Source organism: Pantherophis guttatus, chromosome 7 (genome assembly GCF_059756535.1).
Source record: "Pantherophis guttatus breed Tessera chromosome 7, ASM5975653v1, whole genome shotgun sequence".
NCBI classification, from domain to species: domain Eukaryota; kingdom Metazoa; phylum Chordata; class Lepidosauria; order Squamata; family Colubridae; genus Pantherophis; species Pantherophis guttatus.
In genome coordinates this window covers 28,835,115-28,856,584 of record NC_142069.1, presented here as the reverse complement: position 1 = coordinate 28,856,584, position 21,470 = coordinate 28,835,115, and the positions used below count along the sequence as shown (strand labels likewise).

General features: G+C 41.3%; 1 protein-coding gene across 1 annotated transcript; it reads left to right on the top strand.

The window, feature by feature from the left end:
- The first annotated feature begins 332 nt into the window (after positions 1-332).
- Positions 333-11,444, top strand: C1QTNF6 (C1q and TNF related 6). Its single transcript, XM_034402720.3, has 3 exons — positions 333-839; positions 7,158-7,407; positions 8,135-11,444. Exons 2-3 carry the CDS (start codon positions 7,164-7,166, stop codon positions 8,680-8,682), a joined length of 792 nt encoding a protein of 263 aa, XP_034258611.1. The 5' UTR covers positions 333-839; positions 7,158-7,163; the 3' UTR covers positions 8,683-11,444.
- Positions 11,445-21,470: the final 10,026 nt, after the last annotated feature.

The following is a 21,470-nucleotide window of genomic DNA, read 5'->3' as shown; positions in this document are numbered from 1 at the left end:
GAGCACCCTCATTTCAACCTTGACATACAAAGGGTGACCTTTATTGATTAGAAAAGTTGTCTATAACATCAGGGGGCAATAGACACTTCAGTCTAGCTTTTTTCCTCCCCCCACCCACCCACTTTGCTAATAATTTGCTAATAACTGGCATTATCACCACCATTTGCTAACCATTTTGGTTGCACCCAACCACAACTGCTATCCTGTGCTCAGTGGCTAAGACTAAGATCAGAAAGGTCGGCATTTCGGCGGTTCGAATCCCTAGTACAGGTCTCCTGCGTGAGAAGGTGGGGTTGGACTAGATGACCTCCAAACTCCCTTCCAACTCTGTTACTGTTAAGACTGTTCTCCGCTACTGGGACCAACTTCCAGTTAACTACGGAGGAGTCCTTCTCCTTCCCGGACTAAAGAGCTCTTCGTAGCGCCTCTTATTCGGGTTCCGGCCGTCCCAGAAGAGAGAGTAAGGGGACGGCGCTGAGCAAGCGCAGATGGGCCAGGCCGGGAGAAGAGTGTGGGAGGCGTGGGGTGGGGTGGGGTGGGGGAGAGAGAAAACGGCTCCTGTCGCCGAGGAAAGAGTTAACGGCGCTCGAAACCTAACACCCTGCGGAGCCCGAAGAGGGGAGAAAAGGGAAGGGAGCGTGAAGAAGGGATCGAGTCTCTTCGGCGGGCTCGGTGGTTGGAGGCGCCTGTGTGCCAGCAAGAAGCTGTTAAAGAAACCCCAGGGCAGCCGGGCTTCGCGAGCAGAGGTCATCCGATGCGCAGGAGGGACTGAGCAGCGAGCGGAGGAAAGAGAAACGGCTTGCTTATAAGGACCTGCGGCGACGCGCATCTCCACTGGGGTGAGCCTCCCGGTTGTGGCGCTGAGTTAGGGGGCCCGCGGGCGCCAGTCCTGGCTGCAGATTGCAATCCTCTTCCTTCCTTCCTTCCTTCCTTCTTCTCCTGATTTTGCCTCCTCGCCGGTAATCAAATGCCAGTGATCAAATGCACCCGGCTTCGGCGTCCCTCCTGCCCTCCCCCGTCGCGGTGCTGCATATCCGCCAAATACCGTCTGCCCCCCCCCTCCCGCCCCTTCGGTTAAACCCGAAGTAAGCTCTGCTTTCTGGAGCGATCGCCGACTTTTCTCAGAGTGAAGAATTATTATTATTATTATTATTATTATTATTATTATTATTATTATTATTATTATTATTATTATTATTATTATTATTATTATTGGTAGTAGTAGTATTAGTATTAGTAGTATTATTAGTATTATTAATATTATTAGTATGGCTTCATCCCGGGACCGAAAGCAACTCTTTAAGCGCCTCAGAAGTGTCGCCTTCTTAAAAAGGGACGATTAGGTTAAGAGTTAACTTCCAGCATCCCCTACACAGGCACATGATAATAACCAACGTCGCGACATGAAATAAGGGCAACTATTTATCCACTGGCGTTTTATTTGGGTTCCCGTTATATTTGGGTTCTTCCCATTGTGCACCTCTGGGAACTGAATCCAAACTGGTGGAGAATGAATGTCATATGTGGGGGAATTCTCCTCAGGCACATCTTGGGGGTGCAGAGGGTGGGTGGAGTGGGTGGGTGGAGTGCTTGGTTAGTGGTCCCAGAATGAAAGCAGAAAAGTTGAGAGTGCCAAAAGAGCCGTGTTTGTCAACCTCAGGGATAAGATGAGTGAACTTCGAACTCCCAAAATTCCCCAGCATGGAGAGTTCTGGGAATTGGAGTCTTCATATCTTAAAGCAGAGGTCTTCAAATTTGGCAGCTTTAAGACTTGTGGACTTCAACTCCCAGAATTCTCCAGCCAGCTATGCTGGCTGGAGAATTCTGGGAGTTGAAGTCCACAAGTCATAAAGCTGCCAAGTTTGAAGACCTCTTTCTTAAAGCATGCGGGTTGGGGACTTCCAGGAATTGAAGGTCCTGAATCTTAAATCGTGCTGGGGAAATTTGGAAGTTGGGTCTACACGTTTTTTTTTTTTTTTAAAGTTGCTGAAGCTGAGGAGTATTGCAGTAGAATATAAAGAGGCATAACTCTGGGAATGACATTGGGAAGAGCAACTCTGGCCAATAGGTAAAGATATACAAAAATAACAACAATAAAGTTTTGTGAAAGGTAAGTAGGCCAGGAGTTCCTGCAGAATATAACAGGCAGCCTAATTGTGAAGTCAGATTCCAGCCACCAGAGCAGTGAGGAAAGCGGGCCCCATGGGGGACCTATCTCTTCTTTTGCAGCCACACACTCCCTAGGCATCCATCAAAACCATCTCCCCTATGCAAATTGCAATGCATTGAGGGAGGGAGGAGGTATTACATTGTTGCAAAAGGGAAAATCAAATACTTTAATATCAACATGCCTCAGCCCAGTGGTGGGTTTCAAAAATTTTTACTACTGGTCCTGTGGGTGTGGCTTGGTGGATGTGGAATGGCTTGGTGGGCGTGGCTTGGCATGGCAGGGGAAGGATACTATAAAATCTCCATTCCCACCCCACTCCAGGGTAAGGATACTGCAAAATCCCCATTCCCTCCCTACTCCTGGGGGAAGGATATTGCAAAATATCCATTCCCACCCCACTCCAGGGGAAGGTTACTGCAAAATCCCCATTTCCTCCCGATCAGCTGGGACTTGGGAGGCAGAGAATAGATGCGGGTGGGGCCAGTCAGAGTATTTACTACCGGTTCTCCAAACTACTCAAAATTTCTGCTACTGGTTCTCCAGAACTGATCAGAACCTGCTAAAACCCACCTCTGCCTCAGCTCAACATCAGCAGTGGGCTGCAGCAAGATGAAGGTCTGAGTATGGGGAAATAGCAATAGCACTTACATTTATATACCGCTTCTCAGTGCTTTACAGCCCCCTCTAAATGGTTTACAGAGTCAGCAAACTGCCCCCAACAATCTGGGTCCTCATTTTACCATCCTCAGAAGGATGGAAGGCTGAGTCGATCTTGAACTGGTGAGGATCGAACTCCTGGCAGTGGGCAGAGTTAACCTGCAATACTGCATTCTAATTATTGCACCACCATGGCTCCATAATGTTCCCAAACCATAAGTGACTCATTCAAATGCCACAAGATAGCCACATGGATAAGCCCTATTTGAAAAAATTACAATAAACTGCATCCTTTAGTAGGTAAGCAACTTACCACAGAGATAACCTGAGGAGAAATCACTCCAAATAAGTTTTTGCTCTGTTTCAAAATACTTTTAACATTTATAACTTAAATTTATCATAATGTCAATTTAAAGAATGACAATGATTTAAAGATAGGGAATATTGTTGTTTAAGGAAATTGGGGGCAACTATTTCCTCATCTTTTTCTCTTCACCAGTAATCAATATTTTAGTTACTTCCTATTCAGCTGTTTCATCTAGGAGTTCCTTCCAAGGACAATTACTTTCACAAAAGCACTGAAAAAAACTGTAGCAGGGCTTAAGTCATCAAAGTGAAGAGATTGAAATCTAGATATTATCATGGCCTTAATTAAAGTACAGGTTAAAGTGAGGGTAAAGGACAGTGGAACAAGTTAATTATTTAAGGGCAGCCTTAATTAAAAACTGTTGATGGGAACTAGGGGGCAGCAACACCAAAGGTGATCTTAGAAAGGTAAGTAAGGCAGGGCCTGATCAATACTTGGAAAAAGAGACTAATTCTTTTGAAGGCTACCCTGGGCAAACCAAAAGGAAAAAACAACCCAATCCAATCCTTGAATAAGGTTCTTGCAATCTACTTTTATACTACTGTCAAGAAAACTATATGGAAATGACCATGCGTTTTACTAGGAATTGAGCTCAATTCAGGGATTGCTTACTTTAAATAACTATAGCTAAAAATGATAACTGCACATTTTATGGATTTCTGCAGCTAAACTATTTACAGACAGTCAGTTGTAAGGCCAAAACAATATATTATTTTCTTCTGTTCAATTGCATCCAATTTTTTGAGACTGCCTCAACAAGCTAGATATGGCAAGGGAAATCAGGAGGCTTTGCAGAAATAATAGAAAAGGATTTTTACAGTACTGGATCTTTGGTGTAAATGCTAGAGATATTTTTTTACCAATGTGGTTTTTTTCATCTTACATATCTATTTCCATTCAGAGATACTCTACATGGAAGGAAAAAACATCCATCCTACAGGGATCAGTTTTACAGTCAGTTGCATTTACAATAAGAAATAACTTGTTTATAGATCACCTTGCAATCTGTGTTGTACAACTGAGAAATAAACATTTTCCCTTCCATCACAGCATCAATTAATAATTTGTACAGAACGGAGGCAGAAAATATCTGTACAAAAGGAATTTATATGCTCTTTATTTCCCCCAAAACTAAGTTCCAGGATCAGTACCAGTTGTGGGATTCAAATTTTTTTATTACCGGTTCTGTGGGTGTGGCTTGCTGAACGTGGCAGTGGAAGGATACTATAAAATCTCCATTCCCACCGCACTCCAGGAGAAGGATGCTGTAAAAATTTTATTCCTTTCCCACTCAAGGGGAAGGTTACTGCAAAATCTCCATTTCCTCCTGATCAGCTGGGACTCGAGAGGCAGAGAATAGATGGGGCTGGGGCCAGTCAGAGGTGGTATTTACCGGTTCTCCGAACTACTCAAAATTTCCGCTACCAGTTCTCCAGAACTGGTTAGAACCTGCTGAATACCACCTCTGATCAGTACATTTATTAAACTACAGGTAGACCTTGACTTATGACCACAGTTGGGACCAGAATTTTGATCACTAAGAAATGAGGTTGTTAAGCAAATAATCGCACAACTGGATCCAATGCTACTATCATTTTTATTGTGGTCATTAAGCAAATCGCATGGCTGTTAAGTGAATCATATGATTGTTAAGTAAATCTTGCTTCCCACTTGTCAGAAGCCAGCAAGGAAGTTCACAAATCACAATGATGTGACCATTTAAAATATAGCAATAATTTTAAATGTGAATTGGTTGCCAAGCACCCAGATTTTAATCATGTAACCAAGGGGATGGTGCGATGGTCATAACTTTTAAGGACAGGCCATAAGTCACTTTTCCTGAGACCAATGTAAGTTTGAACTATCATTAAATGAACGTTGTGGATTACCTGTACAACATTTTGAATTTATAGATGCTTTGAGTGTTATCCTAAGGGAGCATTATTAGTGACTGGAAAGTAAGAACAATAAAAAGGATGATCAGAGGGAAATCTCAAAAAGTGCTTTTTCAAAAGGCAACTGGACTTTGTTTTTTGCTTGTTTCGCTTCTCATCCAAGAAGCTTCTTCAGTTCGGAACAGAGTCAAAACTGAATAAGCATCATGGATGAAAAGCAAAATGTCTTCCTCAAGGAAAAAAAAAAAAGCACCTTTGAGGCAATCATGACCGACATATGACTGAGAATCGCCATAGATAAAATGGAGGAAGAAATAGTTAAAGAAACAATGATTGCCTGCGCAAGGAATTTCGGATACAACATAGAATTAGAAAAACGGTTAAAAATTTGGGAGAGAAACTACAAACTCAAGATGGCTGCGGCATATAAAGAAAACCTTTACAAAATGTTTTACTGGTGGCACTTGCCTCCACCAAGATTGGCCAAAGTGTATAAAAACTCCTCCGCCAATTGTTGGAAATGCAACCAGACACCAGGATCATACCACCACATGTGGTGGACATGTAAGAAAGCAAGGAGTTACTGGGAGAAAATTCATAAATGCTAGAAATGATAACTGAGCAACATATTGAGTTCAAACCAGAAACGTGCCTCTTAGGTATATTGTTGGAAAGTTATGACAAAGCAACCATCTACTTAGTGTTACATATATTGATGGCAGCTAGAATTACATATGCTAAATATTGGAAAAATGTGAACACCCCACAGGATAATGACATAATTAGGAAAATTTGGGATTGTGTAGCAATGGACAGATTAACTTTAAAAATTAAAGATAAAGAAGACTCAAAATATTACAGGACATGGAATAGATTTTATGAATGGATAGAGACAAGAGGCAGAAATGAGAGGGAAGTTTATGAATATCAGTAAAACAAAGATGTATAAAACTATGGATATAATATGGAGAAATTTGTAAATAAGCTAATGTAAGTAGAAACTTAGTTGAAGTTTTCTTTTTCTTTTTTCTTTTTTGGTTGTATTGTTGCAATTACTGTTAACATAGTACAATTATAGTTATTAGCATGTATGTTATTTATCATTGATCTCTCTTTGGTTGTACATTATTTGCATTGTTATCAGGGGTGAAATGCTCCCGGTTCGGACCAGATCATCCGATCCGGTAGCGATGGCGGTGGGTGGTTCGGAGAACCAATAGCAAAAATCCTACCCCCCCCCACATGCCCAGCTGAGCCGCGCATTTTTTTTTTTAATTTTTAAAAGCATTTTTTCAACAACCTCTTTGGCTGAAAAAATGTTTTTAAAAGTAAAAAAAAAGGCTTTGATGATTGCGCAGCTCAGCTGGGATCATCAGAGGCTTTTAAAAGCATTTTTTCTACAATCTCTTTGGCCAAAGAGGTTGTAGAAAAAATGCTTTTAAAAGCCTCTGATGATCCCAGCTGAGTTGCCTGATCTGCCGAAGTGGTTGTAGGAAAAATGGTTTTAAAAGGAAAAAAAAAAAAAGGAAAAGGAAAAAAAGTTGGCCACGCTACCCAGTCACATTAACCCCCCCCAAGCCACGCCCACAGAACCAGTAGTAACAAATTTTACATTTCACCACTGATTGTTATCCTGACATGGCACTGTCTTTTCAATAAAATAAAATAAAATAAGAGAGAGAGAGAGAGAGAGAGAGAGAGAGAGAGAGAGAGAGAATCGCCATAGATAATCAGAAGGAAATTAAATGTAAAAGTTCAGTCAGGGCATGTTACTTGTAGAGATATTAGCCATTTACAGAATAATTGTTTGGTGTGGCACAAAACATTTTCCCCTTGATTGGCATATTGTAGTGGGATAATGACTATTTCTCATGTGTTAAAGATAAATATCAGAACTAATGGATTTTAAGGCGGCTGTTTTGGGATGAAGTTGGTCACTGTAAAACTTCAATGGCAAGGGGATTCTGCCTGCTTGCTTGCCTTTCTTCTTATTTCTGAACAGTTCTCATTGAATAAGTGGCTCCATTCTGGAGTCCAGTCCTTTTCACTGTTTTTTTTTTTCTTGCAGTTCACAATGAAAGCCTTCCAAATCAGCATGCCCCTGGCTTTTCTTGTGCTCCCGTTCTTTGTGCTTGGGGCTCCCAGTGAGGAGCTTGGCCGGCAAGAAGTCCCTACCAACGTGAATGGTTGCAAGAGATGTTGTGATTCACTAGATGCCCCTGGGCCCTCCGAAGCCAGTTTTGGTACAGATAGATCTCGGGCTTTGCCATTCGTAATGCCAGAAGTTCGTCCATATATTAACATCACAATTCTGAAAGGTAAGCTATTATCATCTGTTACTTTCTGACTCATTCTGCCTTCTCATTGTTTCCTCCTCATTTCATCGCTTTACCTAAATCAAATTGGAAACTTCTCTGGCAGGATCTTGTGATTTGTTTATTTGCCTTAGTAAATCGTCATGCATATTATTGTGCTAAATACATGTGCATCATCTTTCCCAAGCCAATAACTGTCAACCACCATGGAAATGTTTATTTAGGGAAGGAATAATTGACCACATTAAACCTTTAGTCATATATCCCTCGGCTGTACTGGCCAAACATGTTGGGAAATAAGTCCAAAACATCTGGAGTGACAAGTTGGAAAATTCTGCTATAAAGTCTCATTTGGTTAAAAAGTCTACAGTTAGCACAGGTGAGGACCAAAACATGCCATTTCTTCAGGCAAAATTAATAGAGATAAAACAGAGGCCTGCTACAGAAAGTGTAGCCTGTATGTTTTACTTAGATACAGGTTAAACTTAAAATTCTTCTCCATCTGGGTCATTCAAGCATCTCCTTAGGACAGGATCTGTTGCCACGTGTTCTATCATATCCTACATCACCTCCTATGTTCCACCTCCCTTTCTGGAATTTTGTAGTATCCTTTAATTATGGTTGCTAGAGATGCATGAAAATACATTGTAAGGCAGGATTTTGAAACCACCCACAAGCAATGGTTGTCTTCCACAGCTTCTTCCTTTCTTTCCTCTCCTTCTTTCCACAGGAGAAAAAGGAGATCAAGGAGAGTCTGGAGTTCCTGGGAAATGGGGCAAAGAGGGACCCCCTGGTGATCGGGGACCCCAGGGTCCAAAGGGCAGCAAGGGACAAATGGGGGCACCTGGAGATCCCTGCAAGCACCAGTATGCAGCTTTCTCAGTGGGCCGGAAGAAGGCTCTCCACAGTAATGAAGGCTACCAGGCTTTGATCTTTGACACTGTCTTTGTGAACCTCTATAGCCATTTTGACATGTTTAAGGGTAAGTTCTACTGCTACGTGGCTGGCCTGTATTTTTTCAGTCTCAATGTCCACACCTGGAATTTCAAGGAGACCTACATGCATGTCATGCGGAATGACCAAGAGGAAGTCATTCTCTATGCTCAACCCAGTGACCGCAGCATCATGCAAAGCCAGAGTTTGATGCTGGAGCTACGGGAGAACGATGAGGTTTGGGTGCGTCTGTACAAGCGACAGCGTGACAACGCCATCTACAGTGACGATGTGGATATCTACATCACTTTCAGTGGTTATTTGATCAAGCCCAGTCTTGAATAGCTGTTTTCCTCCAAAGCACAAATTCAACCTCTAAACATCCTCTTGATTTCCTGTGAACGTCTGCAAATAATACAGAAAGTGACCAACAGATCTGAAAACAGAGAGAACACTGAAGAAACTTTTTTTTTCTTTTGCCAACTGAAAAAAAAATATTCATGGGTCAAAAAAACTCCAGAAAAGTCTTGCTGATGTATGTGTCCTTCTCAACACTAGATGTGATTGTAAGGTATGGACTGGAAATCCTAAACAGCCTCATGAAATTCCTGTACCTGCTAACTCAGAATCATTTTGTAAACATTTTTGTTTGGACATAACACTTTCTAAGCAGAATGTTCTAATTTAGATTGTTTACATGAGCTAAACTCTTTCAGGTATCTCAAGTGAGATAAGTTACCATATCTTATCTACAAATCTACAAACCAAATGTAGGTCAGCCAAAATATGTTATTTTGGCATTTCAAGTGTCTGACAGCCCCTCTTCTTTTTGCTAAGAATTCCTGGTGGGAAACCTTGTATGACTGATAGTTGCCATCACCTTCATAAAATTTACCTTTATAAATGTTCTATACGGTTGGCAAATGTAACTGTGATCTGTGCATCTGTCTAATGGACATGTTATACTAACACTGTAGGGATGGCTTCCATCACTATGTTAAACATATGCAAGGTTAGGATTTAGCCCTGGTGGCAAAAGAGTAGAAATAATACTTCCAATTTATCCCCCAAATCAGAAGATTCCTAAAGAGGTTCCATGCTAGGTGCCTAAAATTATATTGTAATTGATTGAATCGCAACAAATCTATAAATGTATTTACAACAGGATCCATTTTCCTTCAGCTGACCTAGATTGATGATAGATTTTCCCATAGGCAGGTCACACAAAGACCATGATGTGAGCAAAATAAGTGGGGTTTCCTTCAGTATCATTGTGATCTGACCTATGGCCTGTGATAAAATTAGTGATTGGAGCTGGGCAGGGCTTCAGATTATAAGGGATAAATTTTTTGAAGAATATCTACATAGCACCTGGCAGTAACTTGTTAAAGCGAAGAGATCTATTCCAGAGATCATGCTGCAACTGCATTTCTAGGAAAAGATGTAGCTGTTTTAAGATATTTCCAACATGTGCTATATGATGCTCCCCATGCTCCGAAGTATCTTTTCCCTTCAAGCCTAAGTAGCCTATGAAGCCACTACTGGTTAGCTGGGTAAACTATTAATTGTAAGGGCAAAGGATCCCAAGGAATTATAAGCAAAAGAAAGATGCAAGTGGCTTGCATATCAGCTTCTCTCATTGAGGGCAGGAAGTGCCATTACTACATATGGAGACAGGCTGGCATTCCCTTGCTAAAGCTACAAAAGAAATAGGATACTCTGAGGATGGAAAAACATGAAAGTTTCTAAAGGGAACTTTTAACTTTTGATTCTCACATGTTGAGACCTGCAATAAAATATGGCAAAGTGCATACTCATTCAAAATCCAGCATACTCTCTTCCAAGAAAGAGCATTTTATTCTCCTCCTTCCTTAGTTTTCCATTCCCCTGCTCTCCCACGAGTGCAAAATGCTGTTTGGGGAATGGAACATTTGGAAGAATCATCCATGCAGTCATTCAGAGAGTGGTCTGAAACTTAACCTTCCAACCAGAAATGTCCATCCAGAATTTTTTTTCTCTATCACAGCAGGATAAATCACAATTGTTCAAGAGGATATAAAGGCACATTTCTTTTCCTTTTAATCCCAATTTCCACTCTGCCATTAAATATACACACCCTTTTATTTCCCAAATCACTGCTTATCTATTAAATGGGAATTATAATGCTGACCTACCTTGGACAGTTGTGGTCAGGATACTATCTATCATCTTCTACCAACCTGGTACCTTGCAGATAAGGCAGGATTACAACCTCCAATGCATCTGTTGCAGTCCAACACTTCTGGAGATGCCAGTTTGGGGAAGATTGCTTTAAGTAAAGCACTGAGCACTTCCTAAAATGTGACTTGGATGCTAAAGAATTTCTATTACAATGCACTGTATTTTTTGGGTATAGATGAGGAAGATACGCAAACCCTGCTATATGCATTTGCTGCCTATTCCACTCACAGGTAACTAACTAATTGCAAACCAAGAGGCTTCTCAGTTTATTTTTTTTTAAAAAAAAAAAGAAATAGACAGCACATGCTTTCTTTTTATTTTGACCCAGTGGGTAACCTTGTAAGGCAGGCTATGGGAAGTATCGGGATGCCTGTTTTTGAAATACAGGGAAAACTGTAGCTGATTGCATAACAATCTGAATTCCTTCTCTCTGCAAAGTAGTAGTTTAAAAACCAGCTGTTGGCTATATGCAACACATGGCGTCTCTATGTCTCCAGAGGGAACAACCAGAATTTCTAGTACTGAATTGCTTCCAGATGTGAGAACTGAACTCTTTGAGCCTTTGCCTCCATTCCTGTCTCAGCAGAATTCCCTCAAGTGCTTCTATGAGGAACCAGCGTCTAATGTTACAAGGACAACGTTTGTGTATAGTTGTTATGAGGCTACAGCCCTACTTTTTGGTGCTATATAAAACCTTCATCATTCTTGGTGCTAAAGAGACCTTTTTGATGCAAAATTTGAAAAATATTTTGAATTTGCTGGGAGATACGCTGGGGATAACAGAAACAGGAAGGCCTATGAAATTTATGGTGCTTTGTGGAAATCATCAAACAATGGTTTGTGTGTATATGTGTGTATCTTTTAAATATTAAAACTTCTTGATTGCACTTTGAGTTGTCCTTTTCTTCATGGGTTTTTTTTTCCCCCTATGACAAAGATTTTCTACTAAAAGATTTTAGCATCCTTAGGAAGAGTACAAATATCATTTTTGGTTGAAATATTTCTAAAATATAGAAAAAAACAGCATGCAGACTGATGGGAGAAAGCCATTACACATACTGTGAAAAGAGTGTTTAAGGCATGAGGAAAATGAGAATAATAAACAATTTCCATTTGTCAGTCAAACATCCCAGGGAACCCCTTTTAGTGCACTGGCCTACCTTTCAGGAACTGAAAAGATGGAAAAGAGGACAGTTTAATTTGATTACTAGTTACTAGGAGTTATCTAGTTGGAAGCATCCTCAAATGTGTTTTGCCTAAGGCTTTGATCATGTGTAAAAATCTCTTTTAAGTATTTGCCCTTAGGTAGTGCCAAGTGTCTACAAAAGGGATGAAAAGGGATACAAAGGGAGAAATAAGCCCCAGAATTCTCCCACAATTACACACAGATGTAGTAAATTTGTGTTGAATTGTTATTTTGATTAGGAAAACTATTGGAAAAAATAGTTTATGATTTTGTGTAGATTTTTTTCCTCATACAGCCTTTGTAGTAAAATGATAGTGTTCAAAAACAGAAGATATACTCAGTTTTTGAGTGCTTGTGCTCAAATTCAGCTACTGACCATTTGTGGGAAAGTCCTGAAAATACTGACCTTAAATAAGATTCATGGAGAATCAGTGTTCTCTATACAGCTTGCAAGTGCTGGAAAATATTCATCACTTCACAGGTTATAGGATGAAAATTTACAGAAAATGGGAGCTTTTATGTGAAAATGCAGTGAATGTCCCACTTTCCTTCTCTTCAGCACATATTGAAATGAATATGCCTTTTCTAGGATTTTAACAAATCTCACTCCAAATTTATTGAAATTTATTGTCATATAAAACTCATATGTCATATTAAGACTTACAATCAATGTATTAAATATAAGAAAATAAAACATGATGAAAACATGCTTCATTTTAATAAGCTTTTTCTTTCTTTTTGGGAGAACCAAAATAGGCATAGGCTCCAGCTAAGAGCTGTGCTTTGTGTGAAATCAGATATGCTACTGGCAATTTTATTTTGTATGAATATTTATTCTTTTCACCTATATAAAATAGGTAGAATAGAAGGTCTGATTTTAGCATCAAATACACATGACTTGACTTGACTCCTTGACCTGATTGCCCGGAGGAATCCCTGCAGTTTTTTTGGCAAGATTTCAGAATTAGTTTGCCATTACCTGTTTCCTAGGATTGACAGAGCCCAAAGCTGGCTTTGTGCCTACGGTAGGATACAGTCTTTAACCTAGTGACTTAACCTCCCTTTCCCTTTCTCTTTCTCTCTCCCTCCCTCCCTCCCAACTGAGTCTTGCAATTGAGGTGGCATTGTAAGTGTATAAAATAAATGATATGGGATGGGATAAGATGATAGGTCAGTTCAACTGTCTTTTCAACATTCAAGAAGCTGAGCATGTTATTTATTCAGGATGTCTTGACAAAATGTGTCTGGTGGTAGTATGCTTATTTTGGCCCTAAATATTGACCCCAATGTGTGGTTTCCTCTTTCCTACAAGTTTTTCATCTGATAAAAATCTACGTACACAGAAGTAGCTTTTCAAAAAAAAAGTGCTTCTTGGAACAGAGGTGGTTGGGTTTTTACACTTAATGTAGGTCAACCACGGCTATCTCAAGAGCAGCCTGGACTGGCTGTCTTCTTCAAGTTACTTCATCCATCTGTCACTCCTAGTAAGGCTATTAGAAGATGGTGAGATCAGGGATCTGATGGAGTGAGTGTAATATGCACAATACATGTGGCAGGATAATAGTTCTCTTGTTAAAATCCATAATAGACCAGTTGTGAGTTCTAGCCAATAAGTTGAAGACTTGCTGCATTCTAGTATTGAGCTATAATGTGATTCTTAACTACAATTCCTACACATAGTATGAAGAATATATGTGTGCAAGTACTCTTATGTTCCCATATAGTCGGAAGATAGAGTCTAACTTTGGGTTGTAAAGCCAAAATAAAACATTGGGATGAAATCAATTAATTTAATCACTAATTTTATTCTAGAAGAAATTGATTGATAGTTGTATATGTACCACATCCTTAGCCATATTTTTTATACTTCAATTGCTATGTAAGCCTAGAAATGTTAATAAATAGATCGTGGTTAACCACAAATAAAAGTGTAATGTGAACTGAACCTCAATGTTTTGGGATTATCAATCATAAAAACCAACTGTGAAGGACACCAAGTTCTGATGTTTTGGGCTAAATGTCTTTTGTGCCACTACCTTCTGTCTAAATATTATCCAATCTGTATTGATCAATAATAGGTCCTAAAGAGTTAGTGGAAAAGCAGGATTGTATAATTTAGTTTAAAAATTAAATTAAAATATTCCTTTTCTGAACTCTTTGGCTTCAGTAAAATTTGGAGTCCCATAGAAAAGCTTTTTTATATTAAGAATGTAAACATATTTGATTAATCAATCTTCTGCATTAGTGTTATTTGGTCTTATATTCTATTACTAGGGCAGTAATCAGTTCCAGATTCTTTGGGTAATTTTAATCTTCCTTATAAGATTTATTAACCTCCCACTCAGTAACAGTTTCTAAATGGGGGAAGTAATGGCTTGACTATCATGCCCTTATATTTCAATCCCAACTTGAAAGAATTGAAGTTCAAAAATTAAAATGAAGTACAATAACAACTTGTTTTTTAAATGGATCATATGGATTCTAAAAGGGTGTTCCATTATTTGGTATCCTGTTCCAAATACTGCAGCTGGTGATAATACAGTACACATAAGAAGGGGCTTATCTATCCAGATCTGAGCCATTTAGTTCAATTAAATTGCCATTTATGACTTTATAGTAAAATTTCTCAACATTAAGATGAGTAGACTTTAGCTCCCAGAATCCCCCAGCCAGCATGTTTTAGAGCAGGGGTGTCAAACTGGTGGCCCATGGGACGGATGCGTCATGTGCAGGCCACGCCCACTCCAGCTCCGCGAAGGAAAAAACATTGTGAAACATCATGTGACAGCAATGTGACGCCATGAGTTTGACACCCGTGCTTTAGAGTGATTTCTTTAAGAAGAGATGGACAACCTTTTGTCTGAAATGATATAGGGTAGCCTGCTTGATCAGGAGCTTGGACTAGGAAGATCTCCAAGATCCCTTTCAACTCTTGTTATTCTGATCATATTCAGCTTTTTCAACTGTTGCAGCTTTTCTGGTGATTCGTGGTTTCCACACCAGTTTAAAAAGGAGCCAGTGAGAAAACACCAGGTAAGCAAATTGTTTGCAACTAAAAGCATAGTGGTATACCACACCCAGATGTAGGTCTCTTTATTACGGGAACAAAAACACATCACCACATATTCTTCAATAAAAGGAAAGTGAAAGATCCTCCATTATTCTTCCTTTTTCTCTTAGTTTATTTTCTAAATCCTGCATAACAAAATAGGTAATTTGATTCCTTTCATATCTGGGGAGTATATTTTTTCTCATCCTCTCATCTGTCCTACTATCTTCTCCTGTTGGTTTCTTATGATTTATCAATTGTTTATTATTATGATCTATGACCTAGTACTTGCTGTTTATATGTACTCTGCAAGCTTATACACCAGAGTCAAATTCCTTGTGTGTCCAATCACACTTGCCAATAAAGAATTCTATGATTCTATAAGAAGTCCAAAATGACTACACTTCTTTTCTATGTTGCCCACCTTGTATTCTTCTCCCACCTAGTCTTCTACTATGTTTCCCACTTTAGCCATGCAGGTTAGAAGATTGTCAAATAGGTAGGTGCCGTCTCCCAAAGTCATCATCACATCCACAAAGGGGAAATTGCTTTAGAACCGGTCTAGAATTTTCAGGCACAAATCTAGCCAATATGTCCCTCTTTTATTATTCCCATAGATGTCTTAGTAGCAAAAGCAAACCGAGAACATGCTATCTTTTATTATTCTGTCTTGCAAACAGAAATTAGTAGATATTAATCATGGTACTGCCAGTTTGTACAAAATAAGAATTGGATGCTTTTGTTATTTGTTCTATGCAGAGCACAGACCTTTTGCATTGTTGAGGCATTACAGGAAATTCTACTTGAATACTATGCCCCACTAAAGACTTGATGGTGAACAGAGGCCTGACAAGTCCATCTATCCAGTTTCTCATTTCTATGCATCATCTGTTTGAAAGGCAATTTTTAAAGGGTCTAGTTTAATGTTGGGTGGGTTTTATTCCCCTTTCCATTCAACCAGTGCAGTACCTGAGCTGGAGAAAAATCATAAAAGGAGGTGACAATACAAAACAAACTGTTGTAAGTTGATGGCCACCTGTATTTGATGTTTACAAAAACTCATGAGTAGACTGCTATATCATGGTTTAGGAGTGTCTTTCCCAATCTAGTATCCTTCAAACATGTTGCGTGTTCTTGGTTTGCTTTTGCTACTAAGATGTCTATGAAAAGTGGCTCTTTCAGGAGGCAACTGGACTTTCTTGTTTTTTCTTTGAAGACATTTCACTTCTCATCCAAGAAGCTTCTTCAGCTCTGACAGGATAGTGGGGAATGGAAGGATTTTCATTATATGTTACGTTGTACTATACCTATATGGCAGATCCTATCAAATCCACATAGTGATGGATTTATTGCCTCAAGCAGCAGTTGGCAAGAATGGAACCCATCAAAATCATACTGATTCTACCAACAAAAGCAAAACTTGAGCCATCCCCAGGATGCATCTGGAAAGCTCTGTAAATTTTGTGCAAGGCCCATTCTGGTGGTGGGGTAAAATATTTTTAAAAAAACGTTTTCTGGCATTGTATCTCTTTTCATTCATTAAATTTCCTTTTTAAGACTGGAAAGAACCAGCTCCATAAAGAACCTATTGTTGTGCTAGTTGGAATCCAAGATATGAGAGTAGTCGATCCAATTTAATCATAGCATGAAGCATTCTATGAGATGAAATAAGAGAGAAAGCCAACTGCTAGAAGATAAGGGGGAACAACTATCAAGAGCCTTGATAGTACAGTGGTTTAGTGCACCCTGTCATTAACACAGCTGCCTGCAATTTCTGCTGGTTCGAATCTCTCCAAGGCTCAAGGTTGACTCAGCCTTCCATCCTTTCTAAGGTAGGTGAAATGAGGACCCAGTTTGTGGGGGCAATAAGCTGACTTTGTATAAAATATACAAAAGAATGAAGGCTATTGCTTAATGCATTGTAAGCCGCTCTGAGTCTCTGGAGAAGGGCGGCATATAAATCAAATTTAAAAAAAAAATTGACCTTTAATTGAAAAATGGTTAAAAGTAATTAGGGAGTAAGAGAAATTTATTTTTCATTGCCTGCTCACTCTTTGAAAATATATATATAATTTGAATATATTGAATATATATATATAATTTCCCATTTTCATATATATATGAAAATGGGAAATTTTCTGGTTCTGTTACTTATGGTATGTTACTATGTAACATGTACTATGTTACTATGTAACATGTACTATGGACATGTACTATGGATTTCAACTCCACAAGTCTTAAAGCTGCCAAGTTTGAAGACCTTTGTTCTAAAGCATCTGGGGAAAGCAATAGATTGGGAAAGCTAGATAACTAGGAGGAACTGTTGGAAGCATATACTGAAGAAAATAGAGTATTTCATATTTGTTTCCAAGTAGCACCCAAATTGTAGTCCAATAATGCTACAAATAGCTATCTTGAAAAAGATTAATCTCAATCAGGCCAAATGTGGCTCGAGAAAAACATTATCCAGGAAGATACAAATAAGTTACATAAAATCTATCTCCTCTTTCCTCGCCACATACATAACTTATTTTTGAACATGGCCCCAGTTATTTCTGAGTTTTAGAAGAAAACGTAGAGGCGACTGGAGGAGGAAGAGGTTGAGGTGGCCAGATGAGCTGCTAAAAGAAAAAGTGGAATGGTCACTGATGCAAACACCAAGCTGATAGGCCAACATTTTGTACCGCACTTCAGTTGCTTTCCATTTTTATCTGTTTTAGCTCCAAAACTCGCCTATAGTTCACACATATGGGGACCACAACGCCCTCCACCACCCACACTGCTTCCTCTACCTCCCAAACACTGCAGCCAACTAAAATGTGTGAGCTCACACATGAGTGTAAACGTTCCTCAAGCAACAAACATCACAACTTTTTGAAAAGGTCAATATATTTTTAAAGTCTTAAAAATACCTTCTTAATTATATTAGACATTGATGTTTAGCATGGCTGGTTTTTCTTAGAAGCAACTCTCATAAGGAAGGAAAATATTGTTGCAGTAACAATTCGGGGGGAGTGGGAGGTATTTTTCTCACAGTGGATTCAGAATAAAACAAACGTTTCCAGCCCTTTGCTAACATATAACAAGCATACTATTATACAGAGACTAATATCTTGTTTATATCCTTGGAGCAGCAAATTTCATTATTAAAACTTGCATCTCAGCATATACAATCCTGGCCAAAAGTTTTGAAATTGAGACAAAGATTAATTCTCACGAAGTCTGCTGCTCCAGTGTTGGAAGATCTTCGTGCAGATGTTACGATTATATACTGAAGTATAATTACAAGCATTTGTGCTTGTAATTACAAGCATAAGTGTCAAAAGCTTTTATTGACAATTACATTTAGGTTACACAAAGTGTCAATATTTGTAGTGTTGACCCTTCTATTTCAAGACCTCTGCAATTCAGCCTGGCATGCTGTCAGTCAACTTCTGAGCCACATCCTGAACTGATGGCAGCCCATTTTTGCATAATGTATTTATTATTTATTTATTTATTAATTTTATTTCTATACCGCCCTTCTCCCGAAGGACTCAGGGCGGTGTACAGCCTGATTTAAAAGCACAAAGACAGACAAAATTTAAAAATAATTAAAATTATTAAATAATTGGCTCAATTATAAAACCCCCAAATTTAAAATCCCACAATTGGCCCCCACGGAGAGGGCTCGCAACTTGGGTGTCCTCCTGGACTCATGGCTGTCTTTGGAAGAGCACTTGACGGCCGTGACCAGGGGGACTTTTTATCAGGTCCGCCTGATTCGCCAGTTGCGTCCCTTTCTGGATGCAATAAATACTGTCACTCGTGCTCTCGTTACTTCCCGCCTGGATTACTGCAATGCTCTCTACATGGGGCTCCCCTTGAGGAGCACCCGGAGGCTCCAGCTGGTCCAGAATGCAGCCGCGCGGGTGATTATGGGAGCGGCGTGGCGCTTCCATGTGACACCCCTCCTACGCGAGCTGCACTGGCTCCCGGTGGTCTTCCAGGTGCGTTTCAAGGTTTTGGTTACCACCTTTAGAGCGCTCCATGGCATCAGACCGGGGTATTTATGAGACCGCTTCTGCTACCAATAGCCTCTCACCAACCAGTACGCTCCCATAGAGAGGGGCTTCTCAGGGTGCCGTCGGCCAAACAGTGTCGACTGGCGGCCCCCAGGGGGAGAGCCTTCTCTGTGGGGGCACCTACCATCTGGAATGAGCTCCCCCCAGAGATACGGAGGATCCCGGATCTGCGCACGTTTTGTCGTGCTCTCAAAACTTTTTTATTTCAAGAAGCTGGCCTGGCCTAACTCTCCCTTTTAAATTTTTAAATCGTTTGATTTGTTTTATAAATTGGGTGTTTTAATTTGTGTTTCGGCCAAAATATTTAATAATTTTAAGGGACTTTTAATGTTTGTATTATCTGTATTTTATCTTGGCTGTTCACCGCCCTGAGTCCTCCGGGAGTAGGGCGGTATAGAAATTTGATAAACAAATAAATAAAATAAATAAATAAAACCAATTAAAATGTTTACATTGATAGCCCGGCCTGGCGGAACAACAAGGTTTTGAGGGCATAGTGAAATACACGGAGATCGGAGATCTTACGCATTTCTGGGGGCAGTTCATTCCAAAGGGCAGGGGCTCCCACAGAGAAGGCCCTCCCCCTGGGTGTCACCAGCCGACATAATTTGGCCGATGGCACCCTGAGGAGACCCTCTCTGTGGGAGCAGACTGGCCGGTGGGAGGCTACTGGTGGCAGAAGACGGTCTTGAATGTACCCAAGTCCAATGCCATGGAGCGCTTTAAAAGTGGTAACCAACACCTTGAATCGCACCCGGAAGACCACTGGGAGCCAGTGCAGCTCGCGCAGGAGGGGTGTCACGTGGGCACAATGAGTTGCGCCCATAAACACCCGCACAGCCGCATTCTGGACCAGTTGGAGCCTCTGGGTGCTTTTCAAGGGGAGCCCCATGTAGAGAGCATTACAGTAGTCCAGTCGGGAGGTGACAAGGGTGTGAGTGACCGTGCGCAAGGCATCGCAATCCAGAAAGGGCTGCAACTGGCGAATCAGGTGAACCTGATAAAAAGCCCCCCTGGCCATGGCCGTCATATGTTCTTCTAAAGATAGCCGTGCCTCCAGGAGGACGCCCAGATTGCGACCCCTCTCTGGGGGGGGGGGCAAAGACTCACCCCCAATAGTCAGCGATGGCACCAGCTGACTATATCGCGACGCCGGGAACCACAGCCACTCAGTCTTGGAGGGGTTGAGTCTGAGCCTATTTCTCCCCATCCAGACCCGCACGGCCTCCAGGCAGCGAGACATCACATCAAGGGCATCGTTGGGGTGGTCTGGGGTGGAGATGTACAGCTGAGTATCATCAGCATACAGGTGGACTCTCACCCCAAAACCATGGATGATCTCACCCAGTGGCTTCACATATATGTTGAACAGAAGGGGCGAGAGAACCGACCCTTACGGCACTCCCCATGCGAGGCGCCTCGAAGTCGACCTCTGCCCCCTGTCAACACGAACTGCGAGCGGTCGGAGAGGAAGGAGGAGAACCACCGCAAAACGGTGGCCCCTATTCTTAACCCCCTCAACCGCTGCAGCATGATACCATGGTCAATGGTATCAAAAGTCGCTGAGAGATTTAACAGGACCAGGACAGAGGAACAACCCCTGTCCCGAGCCCTCCAGAGATCATCCACCAATGCGACCAATGCCGTTTCTCTGCTGTACCCCTGCCTGAAGCCCGACTGGTATGGGTCCAGATAGATAGCTTCATCCAGGTGCCCGGGCAGTTGTCGTGCCACCACACTCTCAACAACCTTCACCACAAAATGAAGGTTGGAGACTGGACGATAGTTGGCTAATTCAGCCGGGTCCAGGGAAGGCTTCTTGAGGAGGGGCCTCACCACCACCTCTTTCAAAGCAGCGAGAAAGGCACCCTCACTCAGAGAAGCACTTATAATCCCCTGGAGCCGGCCTTGTGTAACCTCCCGGGAGGCCAGTACCAACCAGGAGGGACACGGGTCCAATAAACATGTGGCGGCACTAATCTTACCCAGAACCCTGTCCACATCCTCGGGAGCCACAGGATCAAACTCCTCCCAGATAATGTTCTCAAGACCTACCCTCGTCTCCTCCCCCGGACTCACCCAGTTGGAGTCCAAGCCTTCCCGAATCCGAGCGACTTTATCATGCAGGAATTGCACAAAATCCTCAGCTCGACCCTGCAAGGGATCTTCCCGCACTCCCCCCCCTGAAGAAGGGAGTGGGTCACCCTAAACAGAGCGGCTGGGCGGTTCTCTGCAGATGTGATAAGAGCGGAAAAATGGTTAGATTTTGCCGCTTTTATCGCCACTAGGTAGGTCTTGATATAAGACCTCACCAGTGTCCAGTCGGAATCGGATTGACTAGTCCTCCAAATGCTCTCTAGGCGTCTTTTCCGACGCTTCATCTCTCTCAGCTCCTTGGAGAACCAAGGAGCCAATTGAGGTCAGCATCGGGTCAGAGGCCGCAAAGGCACGACGCGGTCCAAAGCCCCGGCGGCCGCACTCTCCCAGGCGGCCACCAATGCTTGAAGTTTGTCAGAATTCATGGGCTTTTGTTTGTTCACCTGTCTCTTGAGGATTGACCACAAATTCTCAATGGGATTAAGGTCTGGGGGATTTTCTGGCCATGGACCCAAAA